This window comes from Macrosteles quadrilineatus, unplaced genomic scaffold (genome assembly GCF_028750875.1).
Source record: "Macrosteles quadrilineatus isolate MER2022 unplaced genomic scaffold, UCM_ALF_1.0 Scaffold_9__3_contigs__length_116548681, whole genome shotgun sequence".
NCBI classification, from domain to species: Eukaryota; Metazoa; Arthropoda; class Insecta; order Hemiptera; family Cicadellidae; genus Macrosteles; species Macrosteles quadrilineatus.
The window spans coordinates 65,384,748-65,408,673 of record NW_026542602.1 but is presented as its reverse complement, the minus strand read 5'-3'; the positions used below and the strand labels follow the sequence as shown (position 1 = coordinate 65,408,673).

The 23,926-nt window shown below is 35.4% G+C and overlaps 2 protein-coding genes across 2 annotated transcripts; both read left to right on the top strand.

Moving 5' to 3' along the window:
• Positions 1-364: 364 nt before the first annotated feature.
• LOC129003976 (phospholipase A1-like) lies at positions 365-8,928 on the top strand. Its single transcript, XM_054432335.1, has 8 exons — positions 365-481; positions 1,854-1,929; positions 2,485-2,732; positions 3,769-3,890; positions 4,524-4,689; positions 5,927-6,100; positions 7,672-7,834; positions 8,771-8,928. The coding sequence occupies exons 1-8, from the start codon at positions 454-456 to the stop codon at positions 8,904-8,906; spliced, it is 1,113 nt and encodes a 370-aa protein (XP_054288310.1). The 5' UTR covers positions 365-453; the 3' UTR covers positions 8,907-8,928.
• Positions 8,929-9,744: 816 nt separating this feature from the next.
• LOC129003209 (phospholipase A1 member A-like) lies at positions 9,745-22,433 on the top strand. The gene is made up of 9 exons (XM_054431495.1): positions 9,745-9,846; positions 10,584-10,668; positions 11,551-11,798; positions 12,341-12,462; positions 13,742-13,907; positions 16,251-16,436; positions 17,008-17,176; positions 19,755-19,862; positions 22,415-22,433. Exons 1-9 carry the CDS (start codon positions 9,819-9,821, stop codon positions 22,416-22,418), a joined length of 1,116 nt encoding a protein of 371 aa, XP_054287470.1. The 5' UTR covers positions 9,745-9,818; the 3' UTR covers positions 22,419-22,433.
• Positions 22,434-23,926: the final 1,493 nt, after the last annotated feature.

Genomic DNA, 23,926 nt, shown 5'->3' with positions numbered 1-23,926 from the left:
AACTAAATTTTAAAGCACAATAAATAAGGTGAGGTCACTACTTAAAATAATGAAACGTGAAAAGTCAATTATAGAAATCTATAAACATGTTTTTGAATATGAATTGTTTACTCATAATTACTAGGTACCGGTACCTAACTTACTGTTCCACAAAATCTGCATTGCTTATTTACAATAATAATCAATAGTGCTATTTTTATCATCATGTCATATCTATATATACAATATCTATCTATATGGAAAAGGTTTGCAGAAAAAAAAACTTTTTGAGGAATTAATGCATTTTTTTTAAATCATCATGGGTGGTTATCATTGTCTTTTAGATGACAAATATAGGCTAGTTTGTTTGGCTAACATTAGCCAGATGGTTGTAATTATTTGATGTAGTTGCGCTGGATTTCCAACCAAGTGTTTCTTTTATGCCTTTATTCCATTTAGTGCTAGAGGCTTAAAATGAAAACTTTCATTGTTCTCATTTTTGGTAAGTACCGGTATTACATAGATGTAGTCTTTCCAGTTGTAAATTCTTGATCGAATGAAAAATTTGGTCTCTTTATCGGTGAGATAATATTCAAGTGTTAAGCCTATATTACACCAAAGCACAGGAAACATTCTTTGGCATCAAATAATTTATATTGAACACATTTTTATCATAAATATCCCCAGTAGCAAAAAAATTACACTATTGAAATAATATTGTCCAATATTGATTTCTTCATTATTAAAACAATATTGTTTTGATATTATGCCAATATTGCACAATATTGGTAATAAATATTACAATTCAATATCAAAACAATATTGTTTAAATAGGTTCCAATATTGTTCAATATTGTAAAACAATATTGTTAAGGTAATATTCAAACAATACCTATTGTTTTAATTCCTTCCCAATATTGAACAATATCTATAGAAAAATATTGTTATCAACTTAGTTTAGATATTGTTGGAATATTCAATAAATATCGGCAACACAATATCATGTTAGTACCAATTTTGGACTGTTGTCATAAACAAACCTACTATTATAACATTTGACTGTGCACTTTTATCAGCTATAATTAGGTTTTATTTCTGTTGTCATATGCCACCTTCAATTATTTAAAAATACATGTGTGTCATTAAAGTCTGTCTTCCAATGGTTTAAGGACCAATCTTCATAATTGGTTAATTGGGTTAAAATAAGCAAAAAAGGTTCCTCTAGGGGTATGTACTTAAATGCATACCCAAGTAGCACACATTGTTGGCCAAATGTTGGGATTGTCAGCACGGTTGGGAAATGGTTGTGGAAATTTTAACGCTTTGCCAACGTCGGCCCAACGGAAACTTGTTTTCGTTGGTCCTAAAAAGGAAAGAATCGTTGGGCCTTTGTTGAATTTAGTAAAACATTCTAAAACACATTTTAACAAATAATTGATTTATTTATAAGAATATTAATGCTATGGCAGCAGAATATAAGACGGTTTTGGAGAAAATTGGATCTATTTATAAATGTAGTCAGATAGTGTTGAGATAGTTGTGTTTACAGTGGGGAAAACCTGATTAACATATCCTAATAATTAGCCTATAATGCAAAAAAAATTTTTATTGATATTCTTTAACTTATTTGAGCAAATTTTTAATATTTGAACAATTTAAGGGGAAATATTAATAATTAGGCTTAATCATAAAAAAATCAATTATAATAACATTAATAATCTTATGGTAATAAAAAAAATGTATACTCAAATACTATTGAATCCTATACAAACAAGTATAGATGATGCAAATTTTCAAGCAGTCTGCAATAAACCGAAAACTGACACTTCTCTTTTGTTTAATTATAACTAATTAATTGTTGCTAATTGTTGCAGCCACTGTTGCAACTGGAGTAATAGGAATCATAACTAAGGAAAAGGCAATACCTAAAGTCACTGTCAGACTGGTAAAGTAAGTGTATAGAGTAAAGTACCACCAAACTTTAATTATCAATAGATTATATTGATTTGTTACTAGCAAATGATATTGATTTGATATACATGGTGATTAAAAATTAAATAGACTGTTTGGATAGCTTGTAGAAAATTTATTATTTAAAAGTCTACACCATTACTTACATGAATATGTAGGAGAATTCTTTAAGTTTTTATTGAAAATATTTACAGTTGTTCAATGTGTACACCATTTGAAACACAACAACACGACAGATATCACCATGGTATAGCCGAATTCTGACCACACACGACTAAGGACTAAGCATCTTACGGTCAACACTGTAGAAAGAGCATTTGTGATTCATTGTGTAAGATCATCGATATCAACAGGAAGTGGTGGTATTCTGACCACACACGACTAAGCATCTTACGATCTACTGTAGCAAAAGCATTTGTGATTCGTTGTTTAAGATCATCGATATCAACAGGAAGTAGTGGTATGAGAAATCTGTCTTTTACCGCACAAGAAATTGTTACAGAGCGTTTTAAAATACAGTTTATGTGTGTTTAGGAAAACTTGGACCATCGAAGGTTTCGACCCAGGTACAGATGAACCACTAAGAGCTTTCCCAGGGAAATTTTCTGAAGCAGTTAAATTGTTGCAAGCAAACAATAAAAAGTATGATTATGTTGCTCAACCCCTGATCAGTGCTACCAACCTGTTCAACAGCGAACATTACAATGCAAGCCTACCATCCGTCATCCTCACCCATCCAATGGCTATTGGAAACTCTTTGTTTATTTCTGACACAATTGGAGGTAAATTTATATTTTATTAACAATTTCCCAATATCAAAGCATATTTAAACTTTTACCTTATTAAAAGTCATATAATAGCTTAAATCTTTATCCGTATTGCTTAAAATTAATTTACAATATTTTTTTTTTTAATTTGTTGTAAAAAATATGTATTAGGTTGTTTTGAATTTAAATTTTCATGAACAAGCACATCAAAGACTTCAGCTCAAGTTTTCATCATAACCAAAGATAAATAGAAATGAAAATAAAAAAGTAACTTTGTGCAAGTGAACAATTAAACTTAGTTTATAGAATAAGAATAGGTCATTATTTGCATTATCATGTTCATGTTGTTATTAACTCGATTATAGTAAAACATAGTGAAAAGAATCACTAATTAGGAAATATCCTATGTAAACTGATTGCATGAAGACGTAAAACCATAAAGCCTATGTCCCACGACGCATTCCGTGGTAGGTTGCGGAGAGGTCATGGTAAAGGGTATTCCGTTTTTTCTGTGGTGGTACACGCCAGAGTGGCGCGGAGCGGGGTTGAGTGTCCGTTCCCGTAGGGTGTCGGTAAACATGGAAGGCACGGGTCGGAGCGAGGATTGCCCTGGGCCAGTCTGCGATGTTGTTCCATCGGGTAAACAGGTGACTCGTTGAGCTGTCAGTTATCCTGCAATATTTGTTAGTTTTGTGCGAAAACGGAGTGAAAACAGGGTAGTGTTAGAGCTTTTAGATTTGTATGAGAGTGAACCAGTGATATGGAACCCAACGATTCATAAAGACAAGAACTACATTTTCGTGGCGTGGAAGCGCATCCAATCTCAATCACACAGCTCGGTACAAATACAGTGTGGAGTGAAGGTCTTTATCTTGTACACTTTCCACTGTGGCCCCTAGACCGCCGTGACACACGTCGTGGGGTACGTCTTGCGAGGAACGCTCCAGCTCGCACATTTTCACCGTTGCGTGGCACTCTGCGCAACACTTTGTGGGACATAGGCTTAAGATATCCTAGTACTCAGCTTAATGAAAATTCATTACATTCACAGTGTTTGCGCTCAGAAATCTACAGAAGAACTACAACATATTCGCTATGCACGCTCCTTGGCTGAGTGCCCAGTTCCAGACTTCATGCGCAAGGGTCATACTTGGTTTGGATCCGTTGTTCAAGGTAAAATTCCAGATTTTAAGATTCCAGTATAAAATGTATTCTCTAGCACTGTTTGAACCCTCTGTTGGTCTATGAAAGTGATGATACATATGGCTTCCTTAGAAGAATACAATCATTCTCAAGTGTTTCAGGGCTGCACATTTGGGTTTAATTAATGGCCCAATTACAGTGCACTTTTCTTTTTTTTTTGTTTCAATTGAGGTTGGCCCTTTTAGTACAGTTACTAAAAGAACACTAAGAGCCATGCACCAAATATATTAGCGGATCCAACAGAAATATTATTTCTTTTACAATAAAATGTCATTTACCTATATGTTTAGGTGTTGTTATTATTGCCAATAATTACAGTTTGATCCAGATTAGGTTTGTATACCTTTTGTGTGACACATTTATTCCTGACAATAGTGATTCTGGGGTATACAGCAGTAGCCAGCTAGTGATCAAAACTTCAAACGTCTCCGGCAAAAATTCATATAATTAAATTTCCGTTTTTTGCTTTTGCAACCAAGTTTTATTTTTTGAACGTTTAAGTGTTTCTTGGTGTAATATATCATTTCTTAATAATACATATGATGTGTAGTTTTTTGGTATTTCTGCTCCTGAAATGTAACCATGGAATATTGTGTACTACAGCCAGTAGCAGAAGCATTTGCTACTTTTCTTCTGGACGGTATTGCCCTTGGGAAACTGACTCCAAGCCAGATCAACTTCATAGGCTTCAGCTACTCGGCCACCCTTAACGCTTACATTGCCCGGGAGATACGAGACAACACAGGACTGCTTACACACACTCTCATGAGTAAGTATGCTGATTGGATAAGTAATTTCCCAAAAACCTAACATAAAATGTACATAAAAATTATGTTGTAAAATTAAGAGTTCAAACACTAGGTATACATTTTTCAAATTCACATGAAACAGGTGACAAAGAATCATAAATAAATACAGATAATGTATTTCAGTATTCTCTCAAACTACCCAGAGTATTACCATAGACAAAAAAATAAATATAGACCGTCAGCTGTGCTGCGGTTACCATAGGTTCTGGCGCACACCACTTGGAGCGCCACGTAGTTATAGCATACGCGCTACGTAAACTACAGCGGTTTTAATTGGATTCCCCTGCTTGCTGTCAGTTTCTTTGTCTTTCTGCTTTTGGCCTCACCTAGTACCTACTGTACTAGGATCATTATATTATTAATCTAGAATGAATGAAGAAGATTGCAACTTAAATGGTCTTGACATGTATAAAATCAATAATTACGGTGAATTTAAATTGGTTATACAATTAGTTTGAGACTACCATAGCTGACGTAGCCCTTACCCTTAGCCCTCCCCCCCTGATCAGTTCAATGTCAGGTCGATTCGGATTGGTTAGAATGTTGTAAGTAGACGAATTAAAAAACACAACATATTGTTCTCAAATTTGAAGTAGCTTGCTTGGCTGTGAAGGGAAATCTATGGAGATCTTAATCTACTGACAACAATCATTCTCTATGCTCGAACGCAGTTATCAGATCTATGTTCTTCTAAAAATCAGATATCAATTATCACTAGTGCACCTGTTGCTTGAACTCGAGCAATTGCAAAGAATTACAAGATTAAAGGTCTTATTTCAAAACGAATAACAGTCATAATTTCTGATTACTTAAAAGATTCAACTCAAAGATAATGTAATCAGTCACTCCACTCCAGTTATTAAAACTGAAAACGAACGCTCTTGTGGGTATATCATGTGTTACTATGAACAGCTGTTTTAGTATGCAATTAATATAAATTATTCGTCTGTTCAAGTAAACAAAATCTTCATAAGAAGAACATTGAGATTTTGATGGCCTGTGGGGCAAAGCTAAAGGACTTTTATTACAGGGGAAAGGGGGCGTTTGCAAAGAAAGTACTTAATTTTGACACATTTTTTATTAAAATCCGTCCATTATTAACGGAAGAGTAGTGTTTCATAGAAATCGCCTCCACGTATTATATATAAAGGTTCTCACATTTTTGAGACAAAAATATCTTATTAATCGTTGTTTCAGCACTGGATGCGTTTCAATACAACCACAACAACCCGTTTTTCACGCCAGTTTCTAAAGATGATGCACAGTTTGTGCACATGTTTCACTCAAGTACATCGTTTGGAACTCCGGAGCGTAAAGGAACTGTAAACATTGTGATCAACAACGGAATTGTCCAACCTGGATGTAAAGAAAGTGAGTCTTGCTGTTCACTCTTTTCAGTTTTTAAAGTAGGGAGGTCTGAGTAGTAGGTTGAAAATCGAGCAACAAACAACAAAATATTAAAAAATATTCTACCCCTCACACTAAGTTTCCCTTTACAATATAAATACAGTATACGCAAATTAACTACAAAATTGAAATACCATACTAAAACCTCATTGAAACCAAACTCATCATACATGTTCATCAAAAGCAACCGGTTATTTTTACACAATTTAAATTTTTATTCCGCTTTTCTGTAAGTTTTAAGGGCATTACTGTTACATACAATTTAATTACAAATAAACATCACTTTCACTCAATCAGATAAATATACTTAAAATAGACGCATTTTAATAAAACCATGCAACTCCTGACTTTGAGGGATGTTTGGGGAAATAAACAAAGGGATTTTAAGGGACTTTTGGGGAAACAATTCGGAAACTTATTAGTGGTATATTAGTACTGCATATCTATATAATTAATACGCTACACGAAAGTTTGTCGGTTGAACTCCTCCGCCATTTCCTAACCGATTTTATCCATTGACGTCTCATTGGAAAGAGCGTGTCGCGTAGATTTGCAAACTGACCTTACATTTTTGAAAAAGTCCCTTGGGCTCTGCCCCAGTGGCTTTGAAAGTTCCCATGTTATCCATATGAAGAACATAATTGTTTACATTTTGATCAGCTGTATAATTTTATTTCCTGTTACAGTATTTACTTTTCAATTCAATGAAACACATTGAGTACATTTATTTACTATTTGAGTTTGGGTAAACATAACCCCCAAGACGGATCGTGTTAGTATGGTTGTATCTTAAATTTGTGTATTTATCGTTGTTTTGTGTCGCTATGATGGATTGTGTTAGCATGATTGTAACTTAAGTTTGTGCATTTATCGTTGTTTTGTGTAGCTATAATTTGTTTATTATTTGTTGTTTATTTCTTTTAAATGTCTCCGACGCAACGACGACGAAACATAGACAGGAGGCGCAATCGTGATAAGGACCGCAGCTACAGAACAGTGGCGCGTAATAGGCTTAACTCATCACAGTCTGAACCTGAACCTGGACAACTTCAACTATTTGGTTACAAATGCGCCCTAACACTACCCCAAAACGACTTTTCGTTCTCAATTGGCCCTCTATTAATGACCTGTGTTGCCTGTACAGCGAGGCATTTTGAGAAGGAGAGAACCGTCCGGAATGCTTTAGGTTTATCAATAACGAAGATAAACAGGGTCTGAGTTACACAACGGTAATATTTGAGTTGACTCTTTTAAACTCATTGTAAATATGACTGTTATTCAATCTGAAATAATTCCTTTAATACTTTGTAATTGCTCGAATTCGAGCAACATGTACACTAGTTAGTATTGTAATTTGTTCTGACACAAATTTTATTGATTAGGCTAACTAAAGAACCCAGCAGGTTCCTAAATCTATTCCAGAAGAAATGTTGGTAAAATCAATATGATTTCTCAGAGTAATTATTCAACAGCTGTGTGAAAAAGTATTAAATTCCAGATTGTAAAACATTATTGTCGTGATTGTTGTGTTTTAGTGAACATCGGCTGCAGTCATCGCCGGTCTGTCCTAGTGTTCTTCACTAGTGTGTTGGCCACAGGCAGGGTTGTAGCAAGACAATGCAAGAGCTGGGAGAAGTTTGATAGTTGTCGTTGCAAAAATAAACCTCTGTTAGTCGTCACATTCCCAGTGAATGAAGAGTGAGTATTACTAGTAGAACCCCTCATATCCGACCAGGACGAGATCGGGCTATGGTCGGAACGGCCAAAAGGTCCGATTTAGGTAGGAGCATAACCTTCAGACATTGGTAATCATCTCCTGCGACGACGGCAACACCTGTCATCGGTGACAGTGGTGGTCGTGTGCGGCAATTACGGCAACATCCGTGATCAGATCAACCTTAAGTAGACGGTCGGACACTAGGTTAGTTTTCCCGAGGAGTCAGTTATTCCGAGGATTGGATATGAGGGATTCTACATTGACTGTAGACCCTAACAAGAAGTAGAAGTAAACATTCCGTTACCATGTTAAAGTTGTTACACTACCTGTGGCTGATTCTAGTAGACTTCTCATCCTATTTCAAATCTGGAACAAATTTTCATCTTTTATGTTGCCGTTGGTTATGTTTGAGCGCTCTACAAAATATTTATCCCTTAAGGATTTTCCTATGTGTGGAAATGGAAAGCGGAACACGAAGAGTGATGTGTAGAGAAGCGATTTCAATGGTGGTCAACTGCTCAACTCTGCTTCTAGGAAAACTCTACTATTAAATTACCTAAGACAAGAGGAGAGCAAGTCCGTACTTTGTGTTCTACTTCGGCACCTAGAAAACCCAGTTTAAGGGAATATTTCACAGTTCATAATTTATTCATTGGTTTGATACATATTTTAGAATATTGTAACTTTTATTGTCTACCTTTTATCAAATTACAAAAACTAAATAGATAATTTAGATTTATGAAGCATAAACTTTTTCTTGTTCCATCATTATATTTGCTGTCTTGTGTGCAGTATATTGTAAGTGTAATACAATGTTTATAATTAGTGTTATTAGACAGTTTTTTATGAAATAAATAACATTTGATATCCTAATGCGGATGGCAATAATTTGAGTTATTTGGAAACTTTATTTTCAGGGCAAGAGGTACATTCTATGTAAGGACCGGGTCTCTTCTACCATGGGGTCTTGGGCTTAAAGGAGCCAGAGGACGTCACTGTAAGACCAAGGCTCGGAAAATCAAACCCCTCCTTAAAATCAAACCTAACATGTAATATACTTTTTTGTTGATAAAAATATAACAAAAATAAAACATCACAAGGAATGATAAATTACCTACATTTTCCAACTACGATAATTTAAAATTTTTTTAAATGTGGGGTCTTAGTCAGTGTCTATTGTTAAATAGGATTAGCTAATTAATTTCTATTGAACTAGTTTCTATCTGATATGTGGTAAATGTTGGCAAATTACCTATAGGGAATGAGCTCTTACAGTAGGTCTCAAGATAAAAAACTAGACCCATGTCTGATTTACTTTTTTGTTTTGAAGTCCCCAGAGGCCAAAAACACCATATCCATTAAATTTAATATATTGATTTAATTTGCTAGTACAAACGAGCAAACCTACATTCATTGAAACGAGTTTGCTAACCAGCATGATTGTATGATGGGAATGGGGTTTTATGGAATGAAATAGATTTTTCCCATTTTTGATCTTCAAATTATAAAATTTTACAATTTACTTCCTAAACTGTTATATAAAGTCTAAAAAAACTAATAATTTAGTATGTTGAAGCCTTGTTATACGTCTAATGGATACAGAGAAAATAAAAAAAAAACTGATTTTAAAGTTTTAAGTAATTCTTATATAGCATAAATAAACTGTTGTAGTCTGTTAGATACCAAATAAACCCCCCCGCCAAACAATCCCAGTGCCAAAAGTGTGCCACTGTCCCCCCCCCTCAGTGCACCCCTGCTTCAAAGTACTTATTAGTTAGTAGTTTAAATTGTTTAAAAGTAAGAGGGGTCTTTGAATTACTGTTCTTTTGTTCATTCGAGTCAACTGATTACTGAAGCCAGTAATTAACGTAATTATCCGTCTGGTTCTAATGATTCACAGATGATCTCGCTGGGTGTTCTACTTTATTCTCACTTGTATAGAATAAAAACGATGTTTTATCAAAAATGAAAACTGCAGTTTTGGTATACCTAGGTAAGTTTTTATGTTTTACACTACTTATTACTATCAGTAAGAATAAGTTTCGACCCTATTCCAAACTTGTTTAATTTGGTGCTATAAAAGCACAAATAATTTTTTTCAATAAATTAAACTGTTAGAGTTTTTGATAGTTTGACTTGCTATTTTTGTGGTGGTGACCCGCTTTTAGGCCGACAACAATAAATTACTGAAAATGGCTGGAAAATTGGCTTTGCTTTAGCCCCAATTTTTTACCAAATAATGATTGCATGCTATGATAGAGACCACTTAGTTATCTTTGGTCGGTTTCTTTTTCACGGTGTGATTTCCAGTAAGGAGTTCTATCTAGTGTTCCTGCCTTTGTCATTACTGTATAAGGTTGAATCTGCTTCTAAATTCCAGAGAAGGGGAGTGAAAACTCAACCCGAGGAGCATCCTTAAGTCATTTTTGTTTCGCCCATTATGACATCATTAGTAATAGCTGTCACTAAAGTCTTTTGAAACTTTTACTACAAATAATTGTATTAATCCAGTAACATGAATATTATGTAAATACTTATGAAAAAAAAATTACAATTAATTCTCTGAAACTCTCCAGCAAGAGGAATAGTGTGTAACTTATTCAAGTGATTATATATCTACATCTATGTAGATTATGTATGATTATGTCTACATATTCTAACCTCTTTGTTCAGCAAATGCTAATGTGTTCAACAAGTAAATTAAAATAATTTCTGATATTTACGTTACAGCCTACTTCACAGCAGGTACAGTTGGCGGATTCATTGGAATCACTAAACAAGAGGCAATGAAAAGTGTCACTGTAAGATTGGTTCAGTAAGTTGACTAGTAATTTGAAACCATTGTATTGTACGACAGTTTCAAATGATTTAGTTGGTTAATGTCAATGCATTAACTAATACTTCAATCCTTAGTCTTATCAATTATAATGTCTACCACCAAACAAGGGACATCTAGAAATAATAGATTTAAGTCTATTCATGTTGAAGCCTTGGTGTAATCAATTATAACAGGTTACGTACCTTGACGTCGACAATTCCTCAGTCGAACTTCAGTTGACTAGTTTCCACTACTAAGTAGTAAGTAGTCATTTTCAAAACGGAACGTTAAAAAATTTCATTCATTGAATGTCGTCAAATCTTCTTAAATGCACTTCAGTGATGTGTGCCGGCTGGCCAACTATGTTAAATGTCTACCGTGTTCGTGTTGTGTTTGTGTTAATTGTATTTAAGAAGATTTGACGACATTCAATGAATGAAATATTTTAACGCTCCGTTTTGAAAATGATTGAAGTGATTCGAGTTTTGATAGATTTAAGTCTTCTACAGAAGTACAAATATACAAAAAATAACTGTGGGACACAATCCCTGTCGTAGAATATCCGCAGTACTATCCTGAAAATTAGACCAATTTGTATATATACCAAGGCAAAAATGTGGTTCGGATTCCACTATAAAACTGTAGGTCCCTTAGTTGCCATTAGCTGTGTGGGCTATTAATTAACAGCTGTGTCTAAGGAATAAGTCGGCCTTAGTCACTAACAAGACTACAAGATCGCACCACTCATCCTACACTCATCTCCATTCATACTTAGCTTAAAATACCTACTTTGAATGGTCGCCATTTCATTGAAAAGTATTAAAGTATTAAGGTAGGTACTCTCATTAGTTCAATATTTATAAAAATACCCTTATTTAGGAAAGAATGGCGTCCCCAAGGATATGATCCCGGAACAGACGAGCCATTACATAGCTTCCCAGGAACATACGAAGAGCTGTTGCAAATATTTAAAACCTACAACCAAAAGTTTGATTATGTGTCCGAACCCTTGACACACGCTACCAATCTGTTTTACGACCCTAACTACGATGAAAGCAAACCACTAGTGATGGTCACTCACCCTATTGCAATTGGTGACTCAACCTTCATTGCTATGGTCATTGCAGGTAAGAAGCTATATATTTTGCCCATACAACAATGATTATTGAGTTCTTTCGCACCCCGATTTCTTTCGTTGTTGGAAGCCTTACGTTGTTTCTTTGCTTTCTTTGGGGGTTCTCCCTATAAGCTACTTGAAATTTATGATTTTTCAAAGTCGCCCTAGAGATTTTCTTTAATTGTCCAAGAAACAAAAGTGATTCCTGAAGAAATGTTGGAAAGAGTACCTATTCAATGGCATTTTTAAGTGACTGAAAAGGAATGTCAAATAGGACAAGAACGTCACTTGAAGGATTTTGTTTTCAAGAAATGGAAAAAATACTTTGTTAAGTTAAAATGACAAAAGATAAGCTGTGTTTTGATGTGATATTTATATGCATAGGGTAAATAGTATTTATTTTGTACTATTTATAAATTGGGGCACTTTCATTTCCTCACCCTGTAGCTTTTTATCGGCTATTAAATCTAGAATTTACGCAGGTAATTCCATATAATGTTAAATATACCAAAAAGTAAACGCAAGCACAGTAAACTCTGTTGGTTTTTGCAGGGCTAGCGATAAGAAATCTTCAGAAGCATTACAATGTGTTTGCAATGCATGCTCCAATGCTCAGTGTTCAGATACAAACTAGCTGTGCAAGAGTGGCACTTGGTCTTGACCCGATGTTAAAGGTGATTCAAGACTGTGTTATGAAGTAAGAGTAGAGTGTAAAGTAGAAAATCTTACTAATTATTACAATAACAAATAATTCTTCAAATATAGTCGAGTGCCCTCCCTCAATGTCACAGACAAACCTTATTTGGTTAATGAATTGTGATCAGCAAATTATATAAATGGGCTTCTTGTTTCCAAAGATTAGCATTTAGGGGTTTGAAGTACTACCTTGTTTAAGTGTGTAACCCAAAAAAGGGCTTTTAAATGATATTTTGTTAGAAAATCCACTCTTATCGTAGTTAAGATTTTTTAGATACATTAGTTTAAGATGCTTCTAAGCCAAGAAGGTTTATCAAAATTTTACAATAATTTCAACTGGCAACTGCTGATTGCTAGAAATGTACAGTTTATATTGTAAAATTTGATTATTGCAGACATTTTCCATCACTGAATAGTAAAACATAAGTTTAAAGACTTTTTGGACAATAGAATATTTAGGTGGGAAGGAACTTATAGCACAAGAGCATTAGTACACAAACGGAACAAGGCTGGAGAGACAGTATGTGATTCTATCAAGTGTAAATTGCTTGAAAGTAGAAGAGATTGAGATGCTGATTGGTGATTACATCTGTCATTTTTATTGTAGCATGCTGCAATGCACCCTTGTGGAGCCAGTCACATTGGGCGATTCTCCTCATTTTCACATGAGATTCATATTTTACAAGTAAAGTTCTCATTTCTTTCACTTTGTCAACTTCATGTCAAATTTTTGTTGTTTCCATTACTCCAACCATTACTATTAAATAACTCACCACTTTATACTTACCTCATTACTTTCACTTGGTGGCATATATGTTGTTCAATACCCACTATGCTATCATAGAAGTATAACAGTCTGGCTATAACTCATGCAACAATATTGCATAGGATAGAAACGTTGTCAAGTCCAACGGACGGAAGCCACATCCAAGAGAATCACATAGTGTGTTCCCAGCCAAAGATTTGTGAAGTTTTAAAATTTGTGTATGCTTTAATCACATATTAGTTTCAGCTACCATATTATTTTTCTCCTGCTGCATTGTTTCTGTACTAAATTTTATTGAGGGTTCTTTCCTACCTTAAGAGGGTCAGATTTTAGATACCTAGACGCTGTGAAAGTTCTGTTTTACTAATTTAATGATGGGTTTAATAATACCAAACAATCCCTTAAACAACACTACTGCTGTTTCATCAAAGATACAGATTCCTATAGGGTATACAAGTGTAATTTCCTGACGATGTTTGTACTTCTTCTAGCCAGTGGCAGAAGCTTTTGCGTCCTTCATGCTGGAGGGAATCAAACTTGGGAAACTGACTCCAAGCCAGATCAACTTCATCGGCTTCAGCTACTCGGCTACTCTCAACGCTTACATTGCCCGGGAGATACGAGACAACACAGGACTGCTTGCCCACACTCTCCTGAGTAGGGAAATTAACTTATGGAATATTTTTTTGTAGTGTCTAGACAAATTGATCATTTGTTTATCCACAAACATTTTGAGGTCTTTTGTTAGACCCAAGCAGCTCCAATATATTCTAAACTAAAATATTTACTTTTGCTGTAATAACTTCACTCATTCAGTACCAGTGGCGTAAATAAGGGGGGTGATCAGGGTGATCAATCACCCCCCAAAGACTAATAAAAAATAAAAAAATACAAACTAAAAATAAATATCATTTAAATGTTTTTGAATAATGTACTGCTGTTTCAACAAATTACCGTTAAGCGTGTATATGCTAAGAAAATTATTAACTAAAACTTAACAATTTTAAATTTAAATTAACAAAAGGAAAGGAAGTAGCAATAGCTACAAGTTGTGCGCTTGCGTTCTAGTTAGTCCTGGATTGCCTATGCCGTTGGACTCACACATAAACACTTCCCGATCGTAACACCCCCACCACCGCGCCGTACCGATGGCGTAGACGCGCAGTGCGCTGTTGACGGGTGGGGGAGGGTTGAGGAGGAGGAGGGGCACGTGTTTCTAAAAATAACTCACCCCACCCCACCCTGACACCCACGGGCCACGACTCCGTAGTCGTAGTCCGTTAACTCCGTTCCACTAATCAGTGTGTTATTGAGCTGTTATTTAGTAGTCGATTTTTCAGTATTTTTAGCGATTGTGCATTAGTTCTGGTTCTGTGTATTAAGATGTTTAAGTGAAGTGAATCAATTAGCCTATCTGTATTTGTTTAAACCACAATATGTCGGCCAAAAAAAAGGGCCAGTGTCTAATAACGGACCTATTCAAAACCAGAAAATTGGACGACTGTTCCCCTCCTGAACCTCTTAATTCGGTCCAACCTCAACTGTCGTCAATAAGTTCATCACCCTCAGTTTAACTAGACTGGTTTTTACCTCAGACCTCAGGCACTGAAACTGAGCACAAAACATTTAACCAAATTAATTTAAAAATCAATAATAAAAAAGTTAATTTTTGCGGTCGAATGGCGAGTATCTTAAGTCAATGGTACAGGTCGCCGGGTGCCATTTTACCGACAGCTAAATGGCAAACTGTACTCGCCGAAAAATGGGGGAAAATTTCAAAGTGTATTTCAAGTTTTGAATTCAAGAGTGTATATTTTAAAATTGTTAATCAATTAATTAGCCTATGTGTATTTGTTTTAATCTTGCTGAACGATGTTGGTCAAAAGAAAGGACCAGTTTTTAATATTGGACATGTTTAAAACCAGGAAATTAGATGACTGTTCTGTTCTCCTCCTGTACATGCAAATGAGCATGTTAATTCTGTTCAACTGTCTTTGGTAAGTTCATATGAACCTCAGAAGAGACAGCCTCAATTGGGTTGATTTTTGGAGTAATTTTGAACATGATTTCACCTCTGGAATGCTTAAAAAGGCGAGTTTGGAGTTTTAATTTTTCAAAATTTTCCGGGGGAGGACCCCCGTGCCCCCCGCTTTGCTGGGGGGTATTCCATACCCCCCGGACCCCCCGGTACACACGATGAGTGCAAGCTTGGTGCTCATCCATCCCCCCCCAAAGCCATGTTCTATTTACGCCACTGTTCAGTACTGATATGTTGAAAAACTTAGCTCCAGACAAAGGTCAGATATAGTCAACTAGCTGGTGCCAGACTTTTGGATATTTAAGTCAGCTGGTACCCACATCTAGTGAACTCTTGTTGACATACAGTTTCACTAAAGCCGCTCATTACCATGTAGTTTAGTTTACAGCTTGGTAGTATTTAGTCAGTCTACTTATTCAGTATTCTTAAAATATGCTGGTATCAAGGTGTGAGCTGCAATGTTTTATTTGGAGAATTTGTAGCTTTAATTTTGTTTTCAACACCTCAGCCATCTGTGTACATTTCCTCTAAGACACAGTTCAGAATTGGAGTCTAGTCCACTATTTGGTCAGTGAATGAACATTGTCAACTATTAATGTCGGTTGGTAGTTATATAAATGAATCTATTTTTCCAACCAACTACAGTATGGGGAGCGAGCTGGCGTAGTGGTTAGAGCGCGGGACTTCAGTCCCTGAGGTCCCGGGTTCGATCCCCGCCAAGTCACCAATGGATTTTATCTAAGTGATAATGCCGCAACCCCTAGGTCTAGCCTGAAGTAATGTGAAAAACAATCCCAGGCTCGTGCCTAGCGTCCTAGGACAAAAAAAAAAAACCAACTACAACAAGTAAAAATCAAATCAATACACTGAAAAAATATTCTAACCTATGTAGCAAAGAAGTCAAGAAGAAAATAAGGCAAAGAAGTAGGATTTCTGAAACCGTTAATGAGATATTTTTTCAGGTCTGGATGCATTTCAGTACAACCATGACAACCCTTACTTCAAGCCAGTTTCCAAGGAGGACGCCATGTTTGTACACATGTTTCATACCAGTGGCAAGTTGACTGGGACGCAGGCTCGCATTGGAACCGTGGACATTGTGATCAACAATGGCTACTTCCAGCCTGGCTGTGGCAAGCAAGTTAACAGTAAGTTTTAAACTCTGTTTTGATCAGTGGTGACTTCTCAGAAAACAAGACTTGATGTCCTGGTCTATCAGTTATTTTCCAAATATTTCTTTCAAAGCAAAATAAGATCAGGGATACTGGTACTTACATTTTATTTAAACGTTTGGAGCCTATTTTAAACGTTAAATGTATTTGCTTGTGTTTTCATTTTTGAGCTCATGATGTTTGTGTCTGTATAAATTCCACATGCCATAATGGTACTAAAAAAACTTGACCTGGGAGGCTGGACTGTCACATCATTGTTGTCACCTGTGATTGTGACAAATTATTACACTTTTGTTCTGAAAAAAAATTGTTTTGCACATATGCTGCATGGTGGAAGGAAAAAACATTAGGTGTGCTATTCCCACATATTCTGACGTCACTCGGATTGCAAACAAAAGATCACCTGATTGTAACTGTCAAATTAGTATATGTATTTGTTTTGATTTGGTTGTTATTGTTTTTATTATTATAAAAACAAATCAAAACAAGTACATACTCTAAGTAAATACTCTGACCCGACTAACCCTCTACTCATTGTGCATTTCAGAAGGAGTCGGCTGCAGTCATCGTAGGTCTGTTGCTGTGTTTCTGCTCAGTCTAGTAGCCACAGGCAGCGTAGTGGCCAGGAGGTGTGACAGTTGGGAAGACTTCAACCAATGTAAATGCTCCGACCCGGCTAACCCTCTGCTCGTCGTTTCTTTCCCAGTGAATGAAGAGTAAGTTAATCGGTTTCAGCATTATATATTTTTATCTCAGGGACTACTTTATACATCTGCCACGCTCTCCTGAAGAGGTAGTCTCTACACGACTACCAATTTCAAGGACCATACTAAACATAGATTGTAATGTAATTAACATGTTTTATGGAAGAAAATGAAATATTCTTTTACAAAGAAGAATCTATTTAAAAAATCATTGTATGATGAAACAAGATTAAGATAGATCAAATATGGTTTTCAACTGCCATAGGTTGATACTGAGACATTAAAAAATCCTGTACCAAGTAGATGCTCAATATATTTACCGTTTACCAATACTTTTTATTTTGTTTCCATGCTGTTGCCATTTTATAAAGTTTTTCAATCAAGTAACTTTCCAAATTCTGGTCTTTTGACTATCTAAAGTGGACCTTTTTGTTAGACAGCACCATTAAGTGATAGCACATTGACAATTGGCTTTTGGGTCCAGAAAGATATCACGCTTGGAATTGAACCAGCCATCTTCACTGAGCCTAGACTCATTATAAATTTTGTTATTTAATAATAACCTAGTTTTAGCTGTTAAATATTAAACATTGTAAGCATGTAAAAAATGAAAAAAGTAAAGCTTTTTTTAAATTTAAATTTAATTTACTTAAAGTACATACCTTTTAGCGAATTTCCCATATAGGGAATATTAGCGAATTTCCCATATAGGGAATAAGCTATTACCGTAGGTCTCATGGTAAGACCTGGACCCGGGACCGATTTAGTTTTTCGTTTTGAGGTCCCCAGAGGCCAAAAACACCATCCGTTCAAATTCATATATATATATATATTTATATATATATATATTTATATATATATTTATATATGTGTCCGTTAGCGCGATAACTCGAGCAAAACGGATCCGATTTTGATGAAATTTGGTATAAACGTGTAAACCTACATTTATTCGAACGAGTTCGCGAACCAGCATGATCGGACTATGGGAACAGGGGTTTATGGGGGGTTTTATGGGGTAAAAATGGGTTTTTCTAATTTTTCACCCTGAAAACATACAATTTTGCAATTTCTTTCTAAACCATTTTGTAGAGCTTAAAAAAACAAATAATTTAGTATATTGAAGCATTGTTGCATGAATAACGGTTACGGAAAAATTGCAAAATAATGTAAATTTAAAATTACCATGTTATTCTTATGGAGAATAAATACAGTGTTGTACCTTGCTTGTGTATGGACATATATTAATGAAATTTTGTTTACTTCATACTGAGCTATTAATATTTCAATAAAACCCCCCTATTTTCTTCCCTGTAGCAGTACTCATTAGTATTAATGATGTTTAAATAGGAAATAAATCTGACAATTTTAAGGGAACAATTTAGTGGAATTCCAGCTGTGTATATGGAAATTCGCTTAGTCTGCAGGTTTGCTGCGGCGGGGGTATTTTTACTTAGTTAATTTAAATATTAAATTGGGCTCTGGTCCAATAAATCATGGCATTATTGGATGGCAAATCTTTGTGATTTGAATTGGGGCTCCAAGCACCGGAGTCGAGTCCTGAGCTCTGAGCTACCCAACAGTGCTTATGTTCATACTTTATGAAAAAATTCAAACTGTGGATGGCTATAAATAGTATCATTGTAAGTGATATCAACAGAAATTTGTAGGTAAGTAATAGCACAGAAAACATACTACTATAACCCAAAATGCCAACCGCATGGTAAAAAGCATTAAGTACTTTGAGAGAGCTTTTCCTGTCAGTTCGTAGGCAGCGCCACCAGTGTTGCTGTACGTTTTCTGTGGTAATAGTCAAAAGTAGAACTCAGTACTTACTTACTCTTACTCCCATGGCCATTTTACTTCAAGTGGTACTTGGCCTCACCAACACACTGCCTCCACGTCGTCCTGTCTCTTGCGGTATCTTAATTGACTTCCATCCTGGCCATATCTTTCTTTAATTCATCCGTCCAGCATTTCCTTGATCTCCCTCGTGGTCTTCTCCCCAGTGGATCGCTTTTCCATATTTAATACAATGTTCTTGTTTCCTCTCTTCTAATGATGTGGCCCTTCCAGCGAAGACTCCTGCTTTTAGCCTCTGTGATTATATCTGGCTCCTTGAACAGGTCTTTTAGTTCCTAATTATGTTTAATTCTCCATACATCTCCTTCTTTAGGGCCATAGATTTTGCGTTGGTCTTTGTTTTCAAAAGTAATAGTTTTATCTCTGTATTTTTATCCATAACCCATAAGGACAGGTCTTGTGATAGTTTTGTAGATTTTAAGTTTAGTGTGATAAAACAATAATCTTGATGATAATAATTTGTTTAGAGCATACATACTTCTACTGGCTAGGTTAATTCTGTAATTTTTTCTATGTGTTCCTAACTTTGCGAGCTGACAATAAGTCCTAAATATTTAAAAGACTCAACTTGTTCATAAAGTTGTTCTATTTCTGTTATGTTCTCCTCGTTCTCTGCTCCCCTTCCAAATCTGACAAGTTTTCTTTTGTTGTCATTTATTTTCAGGCCCACTCAGAACTGAGGTCTTTTTGTATTTTTTCTAAGTGATTTTTATTTCAATTTTTGTTTCAGGGTAACTGGCACATTCTACGTAAGAACTAAGGGCATACTACCTTTTGTGCTATCATCCCAAGGAGCATACTGTGAGGCCGAAGCCAAAGTTCCTCACTTCTACAAAAAGTAATTTAATTAAAAGTGAGAAACAGTTGTTCATTTTCTAATAAAATTAATTTACCAAACCATATAACTTAGAGTAACCCTCTAACAAGTTTGTGCATTTATTTATCACAACAATTCCTCTCTATATCCTCAATTCCTCCCTTCCTTTGTCATTTAAATAATGACACACTACATAAGATGGTAAGCAATTACGTAGAATAATTTTGATCAATTAACATATGAATAAGTAATGTACCATAAACATTAATGCATTACAAAGTTCTAAAGCAAATCAAGATTAAACATTAATGTTGATTGTCTTTGATGGGGAAAATAAAGACAAAAATATGCTGAGGAATTGTTTAGGCTTTGTTTTGTAAGAGAAAACACTCAGCTTCCTTGTCATAAATTTCCTGAGCACCTTTAACAGTTTTATGTCCAGACAGAGTCGTAAAGCACCAGTTACTACAGCATTACCCCCGTAGTGCAGGTAATTTCTGTTATGTTGTGTGCCTGGTGTCTCCCCCAAGCAATTTTATACCGACGAGATTATATTTTATTAGGTTTAGATGTTTAACCTGTTGTTAAGATTAAGCACTATTTAACATAGCACTACATTTTTACAACTCTATATATAAAAAAAATGTTTAATCATCGGAAAAAATAAATTTGATAGTGCATTTGATCCTCTCAGGAAATTTTGATTTTTAATAGTGATTTTCCCATAAAAACCCAATTAACAGAAAAATCATTATTTTCTCGAAAATTGCCTGAACGATTTTGATTGAATTTCAATATGTTATAGCCCTTTAAACTCTGAACAAAATGGTATAACTCCCATTGCTATAAAACTTAAAGTTCAAAACGTATTATAACTTATGGTATTTTCCCAAGAAAAAAAACTCATTAAATAACAGAAAATCTGATTTTCTAAAAAAAGCCGGTTTTGGTTAAAATTAGTTTGCTATGGTCCTTAAAATTATTGTAAACAAAATAGTGCAACCCCCCATTGCTGTAAAAATTACGGTTCCAAAGTTATTGCAACTTTTGTGATTCCCTATTATAATAGTTCCTCCCATCTTTACGCATGATAAAGATTGTTGACAAGTTTATGAGAGAAAGTTTGTGCCAGATCGCTGAGACTTTATTTTTTTGCATTAATTTGAAATTCTTTAAATAAATTCAGTATATAGCCTATGAGTAATCCTAAAGTCCATGATATAACCTACCACACAAACCTGTAAATATTTTTTTCTATTGAATTTGTTATCAACTAGGGTGATGCAAATTGCTTCCTTTTCAATTCCCTATCCCCCTCACTATCTTGTTGATACAAACTTGAGTTGGAATGCAGAATGCAGCAGTCTGAGGGGGGTGAAGCATTCCACCCCACATAGTCTGGCAGGGGTGAAATGCAATGTGTGATGCACCCTTAAGTTGATAAGTGCTCTCATCTTGCAATATTGTGTTTCATGTTATGAGACATCTTGTATCAGCTCATAGCACAATTAATTGTTTTGATTTTTACTGTACTTTATTTCTTAAAAATCCCCTCCCTATAAATACAATATATTCTTGTTTAAATATGTCCTCAGGTTTATTGTTATTGACACAAGAAGCTTGTTTGTACCTTCACTACTTTGGAAAAGGCAAATTGGCTCAGTTGCAATACTAACCAACACAAGTAGACTTGTTTTCCCCATTGTAATATATATGAAAATTGTTTTTCGTGTCTAGTTCATGTTGGTTACACTGGGTGCTAGAGTGCACAATATTATGTTTATATTATTTAGGATTATTACTTTCTCCCCCTACATAGTAGGTATATATGGAGAAAGTATTGTTTTTGTCAAAATTTTGGAGTTTGAGTTTTTAGAGGATATATCCACTCATTAACAATTAAATTGGTAAACAGCTGATTAGTTCAAAGCATTACAATTTTACTTCTTCTCTCCCAATCCTTGAACCTCATTGGCCAGTTACCCTATGTTGTTATGTAAGTAAATAATGCTGTTATGAGAAACTTTTCAATTTTAAGAACTGAACTGAAACTAGTTAAAAAATCTGTTGTAGGTAAAATAATTCCACAATCGTCTAAAATATTGCGTGTTTATCGTAATGAAATCGTCTGCGGAGTCAAGGGACGCTGCAGTACAAGATCAATGTGGTGGGGAGGGAGAGGGGAGAATAACACACACCTGGGGGTACTTGTGTGTTTTCTTGTGTGCCCCCCCCCCCCACACACACACAGCCACCTGACACAATAGAGGCAATAAGACTCTACCCCACTTGTCTACGTATAGTTGACAAACTAATTAGGAAATAGCAAGTAAAATACCAAAACGTTGGTACATGAAAAGTTATTAGTGCTATCTAAAAATATTTATTATATTAATGTTTAGCACAATGATACTCTGATGCAGGAGGGACGGGTCCAATCCACGGTATATTCACAAACAACTAGGAGCTGTACCTATAACAACATTTCATTAAAAAGTGCCACTGGTGTAGTCGGTGAGAAATCAATTTTTCAGGAATCGGCGAAGACAGATCATCAATTAATGGTGTTTCAGATAGCAGATCCGGAAACTGCAGTGAATGAGCGGGGAGCGGACTGGCTGCCTCCCCCAACTCCCACCCCTCCATCGATCCCGTCGTCTAGCCAGCAGCCACCGCAGCCTGTCATGCGGATGTAGTAGCACCCATCAACATTACTACCGTACCCTTCCTTACTACCAGTTTACCGTTCAACGCTTGTTTTTATGCCTAGACTTTTGATGTAAGAAGTTTGGTAATTTCTTGGTTGGATTTGAATTTGCTTACTATTTAAAGTTTTCCAGATTTGGTATTGGATTTGTTCAGGGTATTTGGTTGGATTTCAGTTTGCTGAATTGTAGATTATGTTTTTAATTAGTTGTGTCTATATGAATCCATTAGGTTAGTTTTGATTTGTACCAGTTTGTTCACTTTTAGGCATTTAGAAAGGAATGTGACTTGTGTTTCGTAGTGTACGTCATTAAGTTCTAGAAGAACGTTAAACACTTCAAATCACTAATTTTGTTTCATGTAAATGCTACTGTTGTTTACGTCTTAATTACCACTGAGACCAATCTATGCTTACTTCCAAAAGCTTCACCTGAAAATACTGTGCAGCCCATGATTATAGGGAAGGAACAATGTATCAGTTCCCCCCACGTATGATCAGTTCAAATCTACCTTGGAGTAAACTCTCAACCCAATTAGTTCAGTTAGTAGTTCATTTGGAACAAAAATACAGACAGAGATACATACTTAAAGAAACCACCTCTTCTTTTTACGTAGTATTGGATAAATATAAATACACGATGAAACTAATCAATAACATCTTTGTGGTGGTTTTTAATCCTTTCCCATAGCAACAGTTAATCTCAACAACACCAAATACGAATTGTTTTTCCAGTTGTTAGTAGACTCACGTAGGAATCCGGCACTTTGCCAAGCTCCCCTCATAGTTTTGATTTTACTTCACATTGAGTGTAAGCAGTCTTCAGGTGACACCTTATCAGTAAGTTTGACACGAAGCATCATTCAAGGACAGAGCGTGTGCATGATGCTCTACAACACTTATCGACTGGTCTCGTGTCTAGGTGGGAATGAAGCACCCTTGACTCCCTCCAGTCCTAGAAACATAACTACCCCCTTGGGTATACTGTGCAATAAGTGCATTCTGAGTGTTTGGTAAAAAGTTGAAAAATAAAATCAAAACTTTTGCACGTTGGATACTGGGAAGGTAAAAGCACTTTCCCAGTATCACACACTTAGCATCAATTATGTCTGGGTTCCTTTAAAAATCCAATAGGAATATCTTTGAACTATCTTTTACAATTTTAACTGCATATAATTATTTAATCACATTCTTGGGTAGATTTATTGAACAAAACTAAGAAATATCTTTATTCATAATAACATTGAATCTCAGATTTTCATGAAGACTACATTTTTTATAAACTTTATAATTAATATACACAATGTAGCCACCATTTGACCGTCGTGTCACTTTGTCGACATACCAGTTGACCGTCGTGTCACTTTGTCTACATACCAGT

Excerpts from the sequence above, each read along its gene's own strand:
- LOC129003209 (XM_054431495.1), top strand. The coding sequence starts at position 9,819 with ATGAAAACTGCAGTTTTGGTATACCTAG. Across the intron at positions 13,908-16,250 it reads GCTTGCCCACACTCTCCTGA|GTCTGGATGCATTTCAGTAC; the intron begins GTAGGGAAATTA and ends ATATTTTTTCAG. Across the intron at positions 17,177-19,754 it reads TCTTTCCCAGTGAATGAAGA|GGTAACTGGCACATTCTACG; the intron begins GTAAGTTAATCG and ends TTTTTGTTTCAG.
- LOC129003976 (XM_054432335.1), top strand. The coding sequence starts at position 454 with ATGAAAACTTTCATTGTTCTCATTTTTG. Across the intron at positions 3,891-4,523 it reads GTTTGGATCCGTTGTTCAAG|CCAGTAGCAGAAGCATTTGC; the intron begins GTAAAATTCCAG and ends TGTGTACTACAG. Across the intron at positions 7,835-8,770 it reads ACATTCCCAGTGAATGAAGA|GGCAAGAGGTACATTCTATG; the intron begins GTGAGTATTACT and ends CTTTATTTTCAG.